The sequence below is a fragment of the Trachemys scripta genome, chromosome 1, assembly GCF_013100865.1.
Source record: "Trachemys scripta elegans isolate TJP31775 chromosome 1, CAS_Tse_1.0, whole genome shotgun sequence".
NCBI classification, from domain to species: domain Eukaryota; kingdom Metazoa; phylum Chordata; order Testudines; family Emydidae; genus Trachemys; species Trachemys scripta.
The window spans coordinates 318956452-318975650 of record NC_048298.1 but is presented as its reverse complement, the minus strand read 5'-3'; the positions used below and the strand labels follow the sequence as shown (position 1 = coordinate 318975650).

The 19199-nt window shown below is 46.5% G+C and overlaps 1 protein-coding gene across 1 annotated transcript; it reads left to right on the top strand.

Annotated features, from left to right (window-relative positions):
• The first annotated feature begins 8502 nt into the window (after nucleotides 1–8502).
• On the top strand, nucleotides 8503–18163 carry C1H11orf97 (chromosome 1 C11orf97 homolog). The gene is made up of 4 exons (XM_034758933.1): nucleotides 8503–8834; nucleotides 10570–10674; nucleotides 15531–15656; nucleotides 16757–18163. The coding sequence occupies exons 1-4, from the start codon at nucleotides 8729–8731 to the stop codon at nucleotides 16759–16761; spliced, it is 342 nt and encodes a 113-aa protein (XP_034614824.1). The 5' UTR covers nucleotides 8503–8728; the 3' UTR covers nucleotides 16762–18163.
• Nucleotides 18164–19199: the final 1036 nt, after the last annotated feature.

Below are 19199 nucleotides of genomic sequence, written 5' to 3'. Positions count from 1 at the left end.
AAGGGCATATAAGGGTGACAGCTTGGAAGTTCTGCTTGACCCAGCTTCCTGAATCCAGGGACATATAAGGGGTCAACTTGGGAGTGCTTATTAATCCGGTCCACTCAGACGCATTCTGTTAATATGTGTGTGTGTGTTCATCTGATTCTGGGGCTGGGGAACCTAGGTCCTGCAGGATAGCTCCATTGGGAGAGAACTTGCAGAAGGGAGAAGTAGAGCTCCATATGAAAACACAAGTGACACAAGTAGTACATTGACAGAATTACAAAACCCTTTTCCCCCCCAGACAAGTAACTGTAATAAATGAGCATACCCCAAAGTAATGGGCAAATCCGGTAACACTGTTTAATTGTGGCATAGATGTTCAGGCCCTGTGTGCAAAGTTCTCTTTTATCTTAGTGGTGGAATGCTTGTCACAGGACTCCTGCACCACATTTGTTTCATGTGCTGCACTTTGGTCACTTCTAACCTAGACCAACTGCACATCTACAGTACATAGCTAAGATCACTGCCTTGTTGACTATGTGACTCTTGCTACCGGATGGCATTAGTGTGTGCTGTAGTCTTGGCACTATATAGATACTCATCCTTGTTTTGCTCAGCAGGAAATTTTAGTCTGCTGTTTGAACAGCTCCCTGTCTTAGTAAGCCTGCCCTCTTTCAACAATAGATTCAGCCCTTCTGAAAGCAAGCCAAAGTTTTATGACTGAAGTAGAGTTGCACCTCCTCTCCCCAGTGCTTACATTGGGATAGACGCACCTATAGAACTTGTCAATGTTGCTAATTACTTTGAAAAATGAACATATCTGGATTATTAACTAGCTACAATAGTGTACTTTTTCAAACCTGAGTTATTTTTCCTGGAGTGTGGAAAGAAGGGTGTGTACCACTTTGATTTATCAATAGCAGGTGTTAAAAAAGTACATTATGTTTGAAGCAAAAATCATTGCTATCTGTGTAAATTTATGACTTTTCAAGGAATCATAGAATATCAGGCTTGGAAGGGACCTCAGGAGGTCATCTAGTCCAACCCCCTGTTCAAAGCAGGACCAATCCCCAACTAAATCATCCCAGCCAGGGCTTTGTCAAGCCTGACCTTAAAAACCTCTAAGGAAGGAGATTCCATCACCTCCCTAGGTAACCCATTCCAGTGCTTCACCACCCTCCTAGTGAAAAAGTTTTTCCTAATATCCAACCTAAACCTCCCCCACTGCAACTTGAGACCATTACTCCTTGTTCTGTCATCTGCTACCACTGAGAACAGTCTAGATCCATCCTCTTTGGAACCCCCTTTGAAACCTCGCGGTTGAAAGCAGCTATCAAATCCCTCCTCATTCTTCTCTTCTGCAGACTAAACAATCCCAGTTCCCTCAGCCTCTCCTCATAAATCATGTGCTCCAGTCCCCTAATCATTTTTGTTGCCTTCCGCTGGACTCTTTCCAATTTTTCAACATCCTTCTTGTAGTAGTGTGGGACCCAAAACTGGACACAGTACTCCAGATGAGGCCTCACCAATGTCAAATAGAAGGGAATTATCACGTCCCTTGATCTGCTGGCAATGCCCCTACTTATACAGCCCAAAATGCCGTTAGCCTTCTTGGCAACAAGGGCACACTGTCAACTCATATCCAGCTTCTCATCCACTGTAACCCGTAGATCCTTTTCTGCAGAACTGCTGCCTAGCCATTTGGTCCCTAGTCCGTAGCAGTGCATGGGATTCTTCCGTCCTAAGTGCAGGACTCTGCACTTGTCCATGTTGAACCTCATCAGATTTCTTTTGGTCCAGTCCTCAAGGCCGGCTCCAGGCACCAGCATTCCAAGCAGGTACTTGGGGCGGCTATCTGCAAGGGGCGGCAGTCCGTGTGTTTTTGCTGCCCCAAGCAGTGCGCCGAATTGCTGCTGCAGACGGCGGGGGCAGTCCGTGTACTGTTAGGGCGGCACGCGTGTTTCCGTGGCGGCAGCAATTCGGCGGCAGCTTCTATGTTCAGCTGTCTGTGGCGGCAATTTGGCGCGCTGCTTGGGGCGGCAAAAATAGTAGAGCCGGCCCTGCCAATCCTCTAATTTGTCTAGGTCCCTCTGTATCCTATCCCTACCCTCCAGCGTATCTACCACTCCTCCCAGTTTAGTGTCATCTGCAAACTTGCTGAGGGTGCAGTCCTCCAGATCCTTAATGAAGATATTGAACAAAACCGGCCCCAGGACCGACCCTTGGGGCACTCTGCTTGATACCAGCTGCCAACTAGACATGGAACCATTGATCACTACCCGCTGAGCCCGATGATCTAGCCAGCTTTCTATCCACCTTATAGTCCATTCATCCAGCCCATACTTCTCTAACTTGCTGGCAAAAATACTGTGGGAGACCATATCAAAAGCTTTGCCAAAGTCAAGGAATAACACGTCCACTGCTTTTCCCTCATCCACAGAGCCAGTTATCTCATCATAAAAGGCAATTAGGTTAGTCAGGCCTGACTTGCCCTTGGTGAATCCATGCTGACTGTTCCTGATCACTTTCCTCTCCTCTAAGTGCTTCAGAATTGATTCCTTGAGGACCTGCTCCATGATTTTTCCAGGGACTGAGGTGAGGCTGACTGGCCTGTAATTCACTGAATCCTCCTCCTTTCCTTTTTAAAAGATGGGCACTACATTAGCCTTTTTCCAGTCATCCGGGACCTCCCCCGATTGCCATGACTTTTCAAAGATAATGGCCAATGGCTCTGGCAATCACATCTGCCAACTCCTTTAGCACCCTTGGATGCAGCGTATCCAGCCCCATGGACTTGTGCCTGTCCAGCTTTTCTAAATAGTCCTGAACCACTTCTTTCTCCACAGAGAGCTGGTCACCTCCTCCCCATGTTGTGCTGCCCAGTGCAGCAGTCTGTGAGCTGACCTTGTTCGTGAAGACAGAGGCAAAAAAAGCATTGAGTACATTAGCTGCTTTTTCCACATCCTCTGTCACTAGTTGCCTCCCTCATTCAGTAAGGGGCCCACACTTTCCTTGACCTTCTTCTTGTTGCTAACATACCTGAAGAAACCCTTCTTCTTACTCTTAACATCTCTTGCTAGCTGCAACTCCAAGCGTGATTTGGCCTTCCTGATTTTACTCCCACATGCCTAAGCAATATTTTTATACTCCTCCCTGGTCATTTGTCCAATCTTCCACTTCTTGTAAGCTTCTTTTTTGTGTTTAAGATTAGCAAGGATTTCACTGTTAAGCCAAGCTGGTCGCCTGCCATATTTACTATTTTCTACACATCGGGATGTTTTGTTCTTGCAACCTCAATAAGGATTCTTTAAAATACAGCCAACTCTCCTGGACTCCTTTTCCCCTCATGTTATTCTCCCAGGGGATCCTGCCCATCAGTTCCCTGGGGGAGTCAAAGTCTACTTTTCTGAAGTCCAGGGTCTGTATTCTGCTGCTCTCCTTTCTTCCTTGTGTCAAGATCCTGAACTCGACCATCTCATGGTCATTGCTGCCTAGGTTGCCACCCACTTCTACTTCCCCTACCAATTCTTTCCTGTTTGTAAGCAGCAGTTCAAAAAGAGCTCTGCCCCTAGTTGGGTCCTCGAGCACTTGCACCAGGAAATTGTCCCCTACACTTTCCAAAAACTTCCTGGATTGTCTGTGCACCGCTGTATTGCTCTTCCAGCAGATATCAGGGTGATTGAAGTCTCCCATGAGAACCAGGGCCTGTGATCTAGTAACTTCTGTTAGTTGCCAGAAGAAAGCCTCGTCCACCTCATCCCCCTGGTCTGGTGGTCTATAGCAGACTCCCACCACGACATCACCCTTGTTGCTCACACTTCTAATCTTAATCCAGAGACTCTCAGGTTTTTCTGCAGTTTCATACTGGAGCTCTGAGCAGTCATACTGCTCTCTTACATACAATGCAACTCCCCCACCTTTTCTGCCCTGCTTGTCCTTCCTGAACAGTTTATATCCATCCATGATAGTACTCCAGTCATGTGAGTTATTCCACCAAGTCTCTGTTATTCCAATCACATCATAATTCCTTGACTGTGCCAGGACTTCCAGTTCTCCCTGCTTGTTTCCCAGGCTTCTTGCATTTCTGTATAGGCATTTAAGATAACTCACTGATCGTCTGCTTTCTCAGTATGAGGCAGGAGTCCTCCCCTCTTGCGCTCTCCTGCTTGTACTTTCTTCCGGTATCCCACTTCCCCACTTACCTCAGGACTTTGGTCTCCTTCCCCATGTGAACCTAGTTTAAAACCCTTCTCACTAGGTTAGCCAGACTGCTTGCGAAGATGCTCATCCCTCTCTTCGTTAGGTGGAATGGGGGTGGCGGGAAGCGGCGCAGGCCGAGGGATGTTCTGGCCGCCGCTTCCCACTGCCCCCATTGGCCTGGAGCGGCGAACCGCAACCAGTGGGAGCCGCGATTGGCTGAATCAATCGCGGCTCCCACTGCGGACGCGGCAGGTAAACAAACAGGCCTGGCCCGCCAGGGTACTTACCCTGGCAGGCTGCGTGCCAAAGGTTGCTGATCCCTGGTGTAAACGCTTCACCTCTCTGTACTTTGGAGACTTGCCTTCCTTTGTAAAGTAGTTTGAGATGAAAAGTATTACAAAAGTAGTATTACTCAGCACTTCTATTATAATGTACAGAACTGCAATTGAAAAGTGAAATTTCAAAGTACAATCCTGGTTTTTAATCATCACATTGTTCGGAAATTCTATTTGTAGCATGTCTGCAGAAAGTGAATGAAACCCTTGAGTCCAAACTACACCAGTATCACACAGAGTAACAGAGATGCAAACATGATAGTAACATGGGTGTTGTCTATATTTTCATTTTTAGTGGTGTTTTAATACTTTTATTAATATGATTGTAAATGCTAGATGCTGAACGAACATTTGTTCCAGGACAAAGACATATACTGCTAATCAAGCTTAACTCAAAGCCTAGGCTAGGATTTACACTAGAATTTATTAACGTGTTAGCACAGGTTAACATGTTAAAACACAACTAAAAATGATAAGCGTAGAGAAACCCAGATTTTCAAAATCATCATTCCTTATATATGACTCCTTACTGATTACAAACTCTGCATCCATACAACTAGGTACTGTATCCATAAAACAAGCTTTAATTTCAGCTTCTTCAAAATTCGTCTGGGTCTCCTTGAGGCTGCTCCAATTGATGTGACTAGCAAAACTCACAATTTTCTATCGGACCAGCATCAGATCATCAATCTTTGCAATCCTACCTCCATCTAGTGGCGTTCTCTATGGACTACAATAAATACCAACATTTTTTTTCCTCAAATCTAGAAAAAATAAAACATCCGCTAAACAAGAAGAGGCAAAGCTCTGTGCTTTATTTTTATGAATGGAATACATTTCAAGATGTTTAATCTTATACAGTTTGCAAACTTAATTATTATTGAAATCAGACATTCTTCCTACACTATAAATCTACAACAGCCAACCTACATAGCATTTTTTTGTTTTGTTACTGTGATTATTTTCTGTAGGTCCTCTCTTTTAAATAGCTCTGCTTCTAAAAGGCATAACACTGGCACCATATAGAGATGTGGCAAAGAAAAGGTTAATTAGTGCAATGTGCATACTCCATGTCCAATATACTGAGTTGCACAAACCTTTCAGATACAATAACAGATAAAAACCCACACCCACTTTTAATTATAGTGGCCACCCACAGCTGGTTTATAAGGCTGCAAAGAATTATTACATAGTTTGCCATAAGCCACAGAAACTGGATGTTCCTAGCCTTGAGCTAGAACCAATCCTAGCAATAGGACAAACAGTGCAATCTGGTAAAAAAAGGCAGTTTACCCAACTACCTTTACCTGGTCTATAAAATGTGTGGAAGACCTAAAAAGTGGGACAGGAAAGGAGGAGTATCGGGGGCAGCCGTCTTAGTCTGTATCCACAAAAACAACAAGGAGTCCAGTGGCACCTTAAAGATTAACAGATTTACTTGTGCATAAGCTTTCGTGGGTAAAATACCTCACTTCTTCAGATGCAGGGAGTGAAAGTTACAGATGCAGGCATTATATAATGACATATGAAGAGAAGGGAGGACCTCACAGGTGGAGAACCAGTGTTGACAGGGCCAATTTGATCAGGGTGGATGTAGTCCACTCCCAATAATAGATGAGGAGGTGTCAATTCCAGGAGAGGCAAAGCTGCTTTTGTAATGAGCCAGCCACTCCCAGTCCCTATTCAAGCCCAAATTAATGGTGTTAAATTTGCAAATGAATTTTAGTTCTTGCTGTTTCTCTTTCAAGTCTGTTTCTGAAGTTTTTTTGTTCAAGAATAGTTACTTTTAAATTTGTTATAGAATGTCCAGAGAGGTTGAAGTGTTCACCTACTGGCTTTTGTATGTTACCATTCCTGATGTCTGATTTGTGTCCATTTATTCTTTTACGTAGGGACTATCCGGTTTGGCCAATGTACATGGCAGAGGGGCACTGCTGGCACATGATGGCATATATAACATTAGTAGACGTGCAGGTGAATGAGCCCTTGATGATGTGGCTGATGTGGTTGGGTCCTCTGATGGTGTCGCTAGAGTAGATATGGGGACAGAGTAGGCAATGAGGTTTGCTACAGAGATTGGTTCCTGGGTTGGTGTTTCTGTGGTGTGGTGTGTAGTTGCTGGTGAGTATTTGCTTCAGGTTGGTGGGTTGTCTATAAGTGAGGACTGGCCTGCCTCCCAAGGTCTGTGAGAGTGAGGGATCGTTTTCCAGGATGGGTTGTAGATCGTTGATAATGCGCTGGAGAGGTTTTAGTTGGGGGCTGTACGTGATGGCCAGTGGTGTTCTGTTATTTTCCTTGTTGGGCCTGTCCTGTAGTAGGTGATTTCTGGGTACCCGTCTCGCTCTGTCAATCTGTTTCCTCATTTCCCCAGGTGGGTATTGTAGCTTTAAGAATACTTGATAAAGATCTTGTAGGTGTTTGTCTCTGTCTGAGGGATTGGAACAAATTCGGTTGTATCTTAGGGCTTGGCTATAGACAATGGATCATGTGATGTGTCCTGGATGGAAGCTGGAGGCATGTAGGTAAGTATAGTGGTCAGTAGGTTTCCGGTATTGGGTGGTGTTTATGTGACCATCACTTATTTGCACTGTAGTGTCCAAGAAGTGGATCTCTTGTGTGGACTGGTCCAGGCTGAGGTTGATGGTGGGGTGGAAATTGTTGAAATCCAGGTGGAATTCTTCAAGGGCCTCCTTTCCTTGGGTCCATATGATGAAGATGTCATCAATGTAGCACAAGTAGAGGAGGGGCGCTAGGGGACGAGAGCTGAGGAAGCGTTGTTCTAATTCAGCCATAAAAATATTGGCATACTGTGGGGCCATGCGGGTACCCATAGCAGTGCCACTGACTTGAAGGTATAAGTTGTCCCCAAATCTGAAATGGTTGTGGGTGAGGACAAAGTCACAAAGCTCAGCCACCAGGCGTGCTTTGGCCTCATCAGGGATACTGTTCCTGACAGCTTGTAGTCCATCCTCATGTGAAATATTGGTGTAAAGTGCTTCTACATCCATGGTGGCCAGGATGGTGTTTTCAGGAAGATCACCAATGCATTGTAGTTTCCTCAGGAAGTCGGTGGTGTCTTGAAGATAACTGGGAGTGCTGGTAGCGTAGGGTCTGAGGAGAGAGTCCAAATAGCCAGATAATCCTGCTGTAAGAGTACCAATGCCTGAGATGATGGGGCGTCCTGGATTTCCAGGTTTATGGATCTTGGGTAGCAGATAGAATGAATACCCCTGCTCTGGGAGTGTGTCCATGTAAATTTGTTCCCGTGCTGTAGCCAGGAGGAGGTGTGCGTTTAATTAATTTATTTTACCCAAATTATTATTTCTTTAGATTGTAATAGTGCCTCAAATGTGCTAAGGACTTTCCAAAGGCAGGGGAAGACCCAATCCCTGCCCCGAAGAATGTACAGTCTAAAACAGGGGTTCTCAAACTGGAGGTCGTGAGGCCTCAGGGAGTCACGAGGTTATTACATGGTGGGTTGCCAGCTGTCAGCCTCTACCCCAAACCCCGCTTTGCCTCCAGCATTTATAATGGTATTAGATATATCTAAAAGTGTTTTTAATTTATATGGGGGGGCTCGCACTCAGAGGCTTGCTATGTGAAAAGGGTCACCTTTTGAGAACCACTGGTCTAAACAGCCAAAGGAAGAGGCTGGAACTGGTGTTTTCCATAGCTCCTGCTGCCCCTGTCACTACTTCAGGTGGCCATGAGGCGGGCGAAGCAGGGGAGCAGGACTCGTGTTACGTTGCTAGGTTTACCACTGGCTGAACTTGAGCCACGCTCTTGGCCTCCCTTCCGCACCTACCTCGGGCAGGGGCCGGGTCGGGGGGGTGACTCTGGCTTGCAGCAGCCTCGCTCTGGGAGACCCCGGGGTGAAACGTGCGAGCTAGAGGAGCCAGGCTGGTTAATGAGCCGCCGTAGCAGACAGCGAGGGGAGAGCGGCGCCCGCCCGCCCGCGCAGGGCCAGGAACCTTCGCCTCCCCATCCGCTCCCCCCCGTCACCCGGGCGGCGCCCTGCGGGCTGCTCGGCCCGTCTCCCCGCGCCTCTGCCCAGGGGCCCAACGGCGCCCGAGCCGCGCCCCCAGGCCCTGCCGCGCTGCTGTCCCCGGGGCTGCCGCCCCTCCCTCCCCCCCCCGCCCCTGAGCTCCTATGGCAACCGGCCGGCGCGTCCCGCAGCCGGGCTGGGCGCGGCCGGCAGAGGCGGCGGCATGAGGGAGGCGGCCGGGGAGCAGCAGCAGCAGGAGCCGGCGCCCGGGGAAGCGGGAAACAGCGTCTGTGCGGAGCCGGCGGGGAGCGGCCACTGCAGCCAGCCCTGTGAGTGCTGGGGTCGCCCCGCCACCCCCGGCCTTGGGGTCCCATGGCCCCGCCACCCTGCCCTGGGGCGTCCCGGCCCCCGTCCGGCCCCCTGCAGGGGCCCTGCCCTGGGGTCCCAGCTCCCATCCATCCCCAGCCCTGGGGTGTCCTAGCCCCCGTCCAGTCCCCTGCAGAGGCACTGCCCTGCCCTGGGGTCCCAGCTCCCATCTATCCCCCTGCAGGGGCACTGCCCTGCCCTGGGATCCCAGCTCCCATCCACCCCCCTACAGGGGCACTGCTCTGCTGTCATGTCTCATCTCCCCATCCATCCCCCAGCAGGGCTGCTGCCTGCCCCACCCCTGTGGTCACATGCCTCATTCATCCCCCCTGCAAAGGGCACTGTCCTGCCCCGGAATCCCATCTCACTATCCATCCCCCTTCAAGTGGGACTGCCCTGCCGTGGGGGTCCCATCTCCCCATCCATTCCCCAGTAGTTGGCACAGCCTTGGCCCTGGTGGTGTCACCCCAGCCCTCTCCTGTGTGTGGGGGGGGGGGGGAGGGTCTCACCCCATCTCCAGTCCTCATTGTGGGTGACACTGCCTCCCCATGGGTCCCAAACACCCCATCACTCTCCAGGAATCACTATCCTTTCCCTAGTGTAGTAGTTCTCAACCTTTGATCCATGAACCCCTGATGGTCCACAGGCTATGTTTAAGGATTCCATGAATGACTTAGACTGAAAAGTGACTGAATCTGTTCAACTATATGTACAGACAATAAATTTTCAAAGGGGTCCCAACCTCCATTTGAAATATTTAGGGATCCGCACATGAAAAAAGATTGAAGACCACTATCCTAGTGGTCTCCCCCCTTCCCAGCTCATCCTTTCCTGCAGTGCCTTTCCTTGGGGGAGTCTCCCCACATCTCCCTGAAGGTCACCACACTATTCCTGTGTAGTCTCTCCTGCCCCTTCACCCTTCCTCCTATGGGTCTTTTCCTACCCCATCCCCACCCTGTAGTGAACAGTAGCTTTCCCCAGCGAGTTTCAGATATCCCCACCCTGCCGAGGACACTGTCTTTTCCTTGGGCAGGGGTGTGACCTGTCCATTTATGCTGGGTATCGCAGTGGGCTCCATCCCCCTGCACTGCCATTCCCCTGGGTTCTTCATGTGCTGGAACAACATCATGCGTTCATGGTACATGTACGCTGCAAATGGCAGCCCGTGACAGCAAGTCTCCGAGCCCAGGTCTACAGACTGGATCGTCGAGTGCTAAAAATAATTGCAGCTCACGGAGGCCCTGGGGAGCAAACAGGGGTAGGGGCTCTAGCACAAGCTGCAATGTCTACACAGCTGTTTTTAGCATTGTAGCATGAGCCCCACGAGCCTGAGTCTGTAGATCCCGGACTTCAAGACTCACTGCCACAGGCTGCTGTTTGCAATGTAGATATACTGTACCATAGTCTCAAAAGTTGCAGTGCCATGTCACGGTGGTTCAGTGAATCCACAGCACAGTCTTGCACTTTCTGAACCCTGCAAAGGTTTGCAAACAGTTCCCTTATGGCCATAATATTGGGAGCCACAGTACCACCCAAGCTTGGAATATCTGGGCCTGACTGCATACCACTGGATATCTCTAAATGATGAGAAGTGGGAAGGGGTATTAAAAACACCAGTAGAGCAGGATCAGACAAGATGTACGTTGACAGTTTGGGGCTTTAAAGTAACCAATTTTTTGCAATATGTTTTGCAAACAGGGAAGAAATTTGTATATGTTGAGCCACCTAAGAGAGTTAAGGAAGTACTTGAAGAAGAGCTTTATTTTCGGAGAGATGGATGCCAAATTAAACATCCAGCTGCAGGTAATCTCTATAGTCAGAAAATGAGAAGTGTTTGTTTGGGAAATGGAATCTAAAATGCTGATGAGAGAGTATGCTGAAAACTGGGTCAGTTCATTAAAGCAAAACCATGATGTTGATTATCATCCTTATGGGAATGTACAGAACTTGGAGAAATCCTTATGGCCCATTATTTGTTTCATCATTCTAAAACTTGGGGAACATACAGAGCACATAGAAGTCCAAGCAATTCATCAGCTTGACATTATAGCAATGTAGAACCTGGAAAAGACCATGTGGTTCAGTAATCTGATCTATATCAAATTTTCTTATTGCAAATATACCTGTTACCTTCTTGACACCATTGCACAGAGAAAATAGCTCTTTACCTTTATTTCTTAAACACTGAGTTCAGCATATTTCTAACTCCATATTTTATTAAATTCAATTGCAGCCACTGAGACCATGGATTTAGGAACTTGTCTGATTTGCTTGTGGTCATTCAAGAGGTTTATGCTACTCTTGAATTCCCATTTGACATGTAATCGCAAGGGGCAGAAGAGTGTTTTAAAATATGACACCTAGACTACAAGAGGTAAAGAGATCTCTGCTTCCCAGTCAGCTCTGCAACTTGCCATTTGGGATATAAATGTTATTTTTAATGTATCGGTTTCCTGAATGGAGGCTTTTGGGCAAGAGTTCCTGACTCCTACCAAGTCCTTATTATTATGCAACATTACAATGGTCTGTGGACAAAGAGAGTGAGACCACTAATTTGCAGACTCAAGATCCAATCTTGCATTTCTTGCATACATACCCAATGTTCCTATTGAAGTCAGAATGAGTTTCGAGTGGGCTAGGAAGGCAAGTTTTTGCCCTCCAGGCATGAAAGGATTGCATTGCAGTTTAAGAAGATCCATACTAATATACCAGATTGGGAATAAGGAAGGAGGGTGTTTGGCAGAAATCACTGAAACATTCTTGGAACATTTTGTTAGCTGATGTCACTAACTGGCTTTTAATTATTAAATTGCTTTCGAAATCTCCTTTGACAACACTGAAAGGCATCTCAGCATATTTTTTTGTTGCTTGTTTAATTATTGTTTAACCTTTATATTACAGTTGTTTCATGACTATGAATTCCTACAGCTAAGCCCAGCAGATCTGACTGGTAGCTGATGTGAAGGATTATTGGTAAATGAAGCTTAAAACAGTTCCTTTTTGCAATCTGTTCTCTCAGGCTGTTTTTTTCCTGCCCAATGGGCAATTGCAGATTTGGCCAAACTCACAATGAATGCAAGAGCAGTTTCTAGAAGGTGAATGAATCTGCACCTACAGGACTTTGAGTCACCACATAATAAATATAAACCTCTTTATTGTTCTTCCACATTTTTACTTAATCCTTTTCAATGCCTCGTTTAACCTGCCTTTTATACATTAGTGAGATTTTGAATGTTTTCCGTCTAACTGTGAGAATCACACTGTCATCTAGCAATATTGCTGTCTAGCTGTGAAATGTTAGGTAGCATAAAATCATTGATGTTCGAGACGGAAAAGGCCATGTAGATCATTCAGCCCATCTCCCCGCAGGTGCAAAATTGTACCTACAGTACATTTTAATCAAACATTTGCACAAACATTAAAACCAATGTGTTATTTTTGTTTGTTTTAAATGTTAGTTTTAAAATTATTTGATGAATCTATCATACCTACTTAGTTCATCCAGGAAGTCTGCTTTTACAGCATATCTACCAGGTCCATCCATTCATTCTGTAATGGAATCCATATATAAAGTGTATATGACACATTCGCTTCCCTTATGTAAATGGTTGTTTGAACAAACACATTAATGAGGTATCTGTCTGATTCCGCAACAGGCAGAGGCTAGTAAAATGCATTTAAATCCGCACAAGACCATTAGAGGATCTGATCCAGGAAAGTACTGAGAGTTCTCAACTTCGAATGCGCAGTATAACATGGGACTGGGTCCTTAGCTTTTAATAGGCTTATACAGTTAATTGTAATAGTGTCTTGCTCCTCATACATAGTATCACAAAAGGCTTTTTCTTTAATCATTACAACATGCTCTTTAATATCGTCACAGTACTAGGGTAAAATCAGTCTGAATTCCTATTAATAAAACTCTTTCTACATGAGTTATTCCTTTTAAAAAAATCTCTCCAATCTTAAGGAGAGTTGAATTTTCTGTTATTTTAAAATATGCTTGCACCTGAGTTAATGTCAGTCTAAAAACCTTGTTCCTGTCTGCACACTCTCATCCTGATATTTCCTGCAGAAGCTCTTGATTTTTCAGGGGGCTGGATGGGCAATCATCTTTGATAAAAAGACTTTATCTTTAGATGGGAGAAGATATAGAAAGGCTGTTTCTATTGTAACATAAATCACCAGCACACTTGGAATTGAAAGGTACCCTTAATAGGGAGACAAGGTGGGTGAGGTAACATCTTATATTGAACCAACTTCTGTTGGCGAGGTCTGGTCTATACTACAGACCTATATCGGTATAACTGTATCGCTCAGGGGTATGAAAAATCCACTCCCCTGAGCGACGTAGTTATACTGATTTAACCCTCCGTGTAGACAGCACTATGTCGGTGGGAGAACTTCTCCTGCTGACATAGCTACTGCCTCTGAGGGTGGTGGATTAACTATGCTGATGGGAGAGCTCTCTCCTGTCGGTATAGAGCATCTTCGTTAAAGTGCTACAGTGGCGCAGCTGCATTCAGTGCAGATGCGCCATTGTAGCGTTTTAAGTGTAGACTTGTCCTGAGAGACAAGCTATCAAGCCGCACTGAACTCTTCTTCAGGTCTGGAAAAGGAACTCCGAGAGTCGCAGCAAAAAAGGTGGAATAGAGTGTTTAGCATAGTAGTTAGCCCATAGTATAAGGGACCATTCAAACTAGAGTGGCCCATTAACACCTCTGCAGTCATAGGATAGGGGTTAGTGGGTTACAGATTGTTGTAATAAGCCATAAATCCAGCAAGGAGTCTGGTGGCACCTTAAAGACTAACAGATTTATTTGGGCATAAGCTTTCGTGGGTAAAAACCTCACTTCTTCGGCTGCATAGAGTGAAAGTTACAGATGCAGGCATTATATACTGACACATGGAGAGCAGGGAGTTACTTCGCAAGTGGAGAACCAGTGTTGACAGGGCCAATTCAATCAGGGTGGATGTAGTTCACTCCCACTAATAGATGAGGAGGTGTCAATTCCAGGAGAGGAAAAGCTGCTTCTGTAGTGAGCCAGCCACTCCCAGTCCCTATTCAAGCCCAGATTAATGGTGTTGAATTTGCAAATGAATTTTAGTTCTGCTGTTTCTCTTTGAAGTCTGTTCCTGAAGTTTTTTTGTTCAATGATAGTGACTTTTAAATCTGTAATAGAATGACCAGGGAGATTGAAGTGTTCACTTACTGGCTTATGTATGGTACCATTCCTGATGTCCGATTTGTGTCCATTTATTCTTTTGCGGAGGGACTGTCTGGTTTGGCCAATGTACATGGCAGAGGGGCATTGCTTAGGGTTACCATATTTTGTGCCTCCCAAAGGAGGACACTCCACGGGGCCCCGCCCCCGCCCCCAGCCCCGCCCCCTCCCCAAAGTCTCCGCCCCCTCCCCTGCTTCCCGTGAACATTTGAGTCGCGGGAAGCCTGTAGCAGGTAAGGGGGAGTGTGAGGGGAGGAGGCACGGCCCAGGCTGGACCCGGCCCTGGGGTGCCGGCCCCCGGCCCACCACCCCCGGCCCGGCCCCCGAGTCTCCGGCCCGGCTGGCGCCCCCAGCCCCGCCGACCCCGGTGGAGCCCCCGATCCCCCGGCTGAGCCCCTGGCCCGACCCCGCCAGAGCCCCTGGCCCTGCCGACCCGACCCGGCCCCGCCGGAGCCCCCGGCCCGGCCCTGCCGACCCAGCCCCGCCAGCCCCGCCGGAGCCCCCGGCCCCGCCGGCCCGGCCCTGGAGCCCCCGGCCAGGCACCTCACCGCCGGCCTGGCCCCGGAGCCCCCTGCCCGGCCCCCAAGCCCCCGGCCCGACTCCCGAGCCCCCGGCCCAACCCCCGAGCACCCGCACCGCCGGCCGGCATGTCCCAATTTTCCCGGACATGTCCGGGTTTTTGGGCTTTCCCCCCGGACCGGGATTTGGAGCCCAAAAAGCCGGACATGTCCGGGAAAATCCGGACGTATGGTAACCCTACCATTGCTGGCACATGATGGCATATATAACATTAATGGATGTGCAGGTGAATGAGCCCTTGATGGTGTGGCTGATGTGGTTGGGTCCTCTGATGGTGTCACCAGAGTAGATATGGGGACAGAGTAGGCAATGAGGTTTGCTACAGGGATTGGTTCCTGGGTTGGTGTTTCTGTGGTGTGGTGTGTAGTTGCTGGTGAGTATTTGCTTCAGGTTGGGGGGTTGTCTGTAAGCGAGGACTGGCCTGCCTCCCAAGGTCTGTGAGAGTGAGGGATCATTTTCCAGGATAGGTTGTAGATCGTGGATAATTGTGGACAAACAACATCACTTGTCCCAAAACCTCAGCTGTACAGAACGCAATGCCATCCACAGCCTCAGAAACAACTGACATTATCATCAAAGGGGCTGACAAAGGAGGTGCTGTAGTCATAATGAACAGGTCAGATTACTAACAGGAGGCTGCCAGGCGACTCTCCAAGACCACATTCTACAGGCCACTATCCTCTGGTAGTGTTCGTCTGTAGTATATTATGTTGTTTCTGTTCATTACGTTGACCAAAGATATTTATTTTAAAAGTGGTTTATATTAATTCTTTTACAGCAGCCTAGGTGAAAAGTAAAACAACCCAAGCTAGAATGATCAGTTTTAATGGTATTATTCTAATAAATTATTAACAGTGGCTCTGGAAGGAATATGGAGTGTGAAAAGAAATTTCTCCGTGGGAGGCTTGAAGCCAGCATCACAGAACAGAAACAGTTTACTTTCACAGCCCAAGTACTATTCCAGGCACGGAGGAATAAGAAGTAAGAGACAGTAATCAGTAGATTTCAACTGTAACACCTCATTTTGCAACATTAGGATGACACTGTTTTATAATATTTTTTAACATTTCAACCAACCCCTTCTTTTCCTTCAGCAAGTAGCAGGGCACTAGGTTGCAGACCTTACATAGGAAAGCTGCTGAGTGCTGCTTTGTTGAGCCACCTTAAGCTCATGTGCTAAGGACCTTGCTTGAAGATGCAGAATACTTACTTTTTATTCATGTTGGTGGGTGGATCTCAATAGCTCTATGTGGATCCTGAGTCACACTTGCTCTCCTGTCTTCATGGGAGTCAGAATTTTCTTCAGGTCTTGGACTGCAGTAACCCCCTTCCTCTGCACATCTCCCATTGGGGAGATACGAGGTTGGGGTGAGGTCTCAGTCATTTCCCTCTTTGTATGTTGGGAGGGTAGTGGGCAGCTTGGTGAGATTTCTCTTTTCCCTTACAATCTCCAAGGGGCCTTTTCAGTCCAATGGGCCTGTCCTCTCCCAGCTATGAGCATAGCACTCTCACTATGCCCAGCAGCTCTCTTCCTGAGGAATTTGTGGACTCTGTAGTGGGGAGAAAGCTGCCAAGCTCAGGGGCATACAAAGTTTATAAGGTCTGTCAGGACAGTGCTGTTAGGGCCAGGGGGAGCATGCATAGTTCATACTGTGTGGTTAAGTAGGGCGCCTCTTCACCAGGCTGGGGAGTGGGCACTCCAGGCAGGACTTGCTTTAGCTCTTCTGTTGCAGCTCTCTCCTCCTGCCTGGGCATATGATTCTGTGATTAACCTATTAGTGATCCCCTAAGAACTCATTTTTGGGGGGCCCATAAATTGTTGGCTTACACACAGACATACACAGTATGTACAACTTATTTCCTCCCCAACCTCCACTGTTACTCTCCTTCCCTCAAAGGTCGCATGTTGTGCTGTGTGCAGTGCTCCACAGTGGATTTCAACACACTGTGCTCTCTTTGTCTCGTCCTGCTTCCTTACAAATATAAAATGTGCTAGAATTCTGAGGCAAAGGCTGTTTAAAAATATCCCCTGCCAAGTAAAATCTGTACTAATTTCTGTTTCCATATATTTTTCCCTGTAGGATAGCTCCAATGAAAAGCAACATCTCTCTTTCTGGAGGACGTGGGTCAGGGCAGGCACCTCCATGTGTTACCAAGCCTACGATTATTTTGTTCCAGCAAACTCAAAATACCACAATATAGACCATGTATTATATTTTGTACAATAAAATAATAAAGCCATCTGTATTGGCACCTGATCAGCTCTAATGACAGAGCGCTCCAGCTAGAAGGTGTTGAATGTGTAAAGGCGTGATTGCCAAACCTGTCTATTTGCAGGCATTGGCAGGTACAGATCAGCCACTCAGGTTTATTGATGTTTTTTGACCTCAGATTAACATATTGGGCAAATAATCTTGTACTAAGGCCTCGGCTACATAGAAAAATTGTAGCAGTATAGTTAAAGTGGCACATTTCCCCTAGTGTGGATGCAGTTATAGCCATATAACGTGCTTATCCCAGTAGAACTTTTTTCCATATGGGAAGGGGCCTGGGGAATAAGCAATAGTGATATAAGACACCTTTATACTGGTATAACTGTGTCCACACTATAGGTTATACTGGTATAGCTATTTCAGTAAAATATCACACCCAATATCACATGCAATATAGGAGAGAGACAAGGGAGACCAAAGTAGGAAAGAGCAAAAGAGGAGGAATAAGGGGACAGAGGCAACCTAGGGGGAACAAGCAAGGTAGATAACAGAACAGGGGGCAAATAGGAGAGAGGCAAAGAAGGAGAGGGAGGTAGATGCTGCTTTTCAGGGGAAGGAAAGATTCAAATAAGAAAATTAAATAGAAATGAGGGAAAAGCAATAAAATGGATAAGAGAAGAGGAGGTTGGAAGAGAGGGAGAATCAAGAAAAGATGCCTATAATGCGGACTTTAGTGAATTTCCTGTATTTATTTCTGCTGCTATATTTTATTGTCTTTCCTTGACATTTGTCTTGTGGCCTGAATTTTCAAAAGCAATTACGTTTTGGGTGCCCAACTTGAGACACCTTAGAGGGGCCTGGTTTTCACAAAATGCTGAGGACCTGCTCTGTCAAAATCTGGGCCCTTTTTGGTGTCTCCAATTGGCCGCTCCAAATCACTAGTCACTTCTGAAAATGTAGGCCTGTCCATCGAAAGTGTTGGGGAAAGTGATGGGGTCACCATTCTGCTCAATTGTTACTGAACGTTGTATTTCTTAGTCACCTGATATTACTGTAACATCCATGTCTGAGCTAAAAGGAAACCTGCATGTATCTTGGACAGCACATCAGTTAGGAACTCCACAATACAAGACGCATTTACCACATGTGAACAGTGAAATGTATTTGAAGGTAAAGTGTAATTAATGCTGGTATTTTGGCCCTCTTTTTGGCAATTTTACTGTAAAGTGATACCAATCCCTACAGCAAGATTATAAAACAATTGGCAATTGTTTTAACCACCTTTGTCTGGGCTCATTTATTGATGGCAGCATCGTGTAGGCCCAAAATTAAAAGATTGTGAATCAATATTTATCCTCATGTGTTAGAGACTAGAAATGGGCACCAGGTGTTGAAGAGAATAGAAAAGGGCACCAGGGAACCCAGAAATAATAAATCAATTAACTGCAGCCTTTAGGCATTATTACAGAAAATTCTCATTAAAGAAATTTTCATTAAAGAAATGGTTAATGAGAAATCCATTACTTATTGATAGAAACAGTTACAGCATATTCCCAACTACTTGTGTCACACTTTACTCCAGGTTGAATAACCTTTAGCCCTTATCCCAGAGTTTTCATCTTCAGAGAACTTCACAAGTATTCTCACAACACACTTGTGAAGTAAGCAAGTATTATTTTCATTTTACAGAGAGGGAAACTGAGCGATGTAGGGGTTAAGTGACTTGCCCGAGGTCGATGAGGGAGCTGGAGCTCAGGAGTTCCTGGCTCCTCATTCTCTGTGCAGACAGCTAGTCCACACCTTTCATGTGGCCTGGTCCTGAGAGGTGCTGGGCTCGTGCAGCTGCCATGCTCTTGCTCTTGCTCTTGTTAACCATCAGTTAACATAATGAACCAGACATGAGAATTTGCCTCTTTTCTAAGAGCAGAGTTGTTATTGTCTTCAGTTTTGCAGTAACCAGTGCTAAATTCCATATGAACGGTCTTCCTTTTTACCCTAACAGCCATATTACTCATCCACGTCCACATCACCTTGGGTCTTTTCCATGCTAACCTGGCCCACCCTTAATCCAGCCAAAAAACTGCTGACAAAATCATCTTCCATTCCTGTTACTTTGCTCCCTCTGCAACTCCTGTCTTTGGGCTGAAGTAAATGGGATGAAATTCAATAAGGGCAACTGCAAAGTACTCCACTTAGCAAGTAACAATCAGTTGCACACATACAAAATGGGAAATGACTGCCGAGGAAGTACTGCAGAAAGCAATCTGGGGGTCATAATGGACCACAAGCAAAATAAGAGTCAACAGTGTAA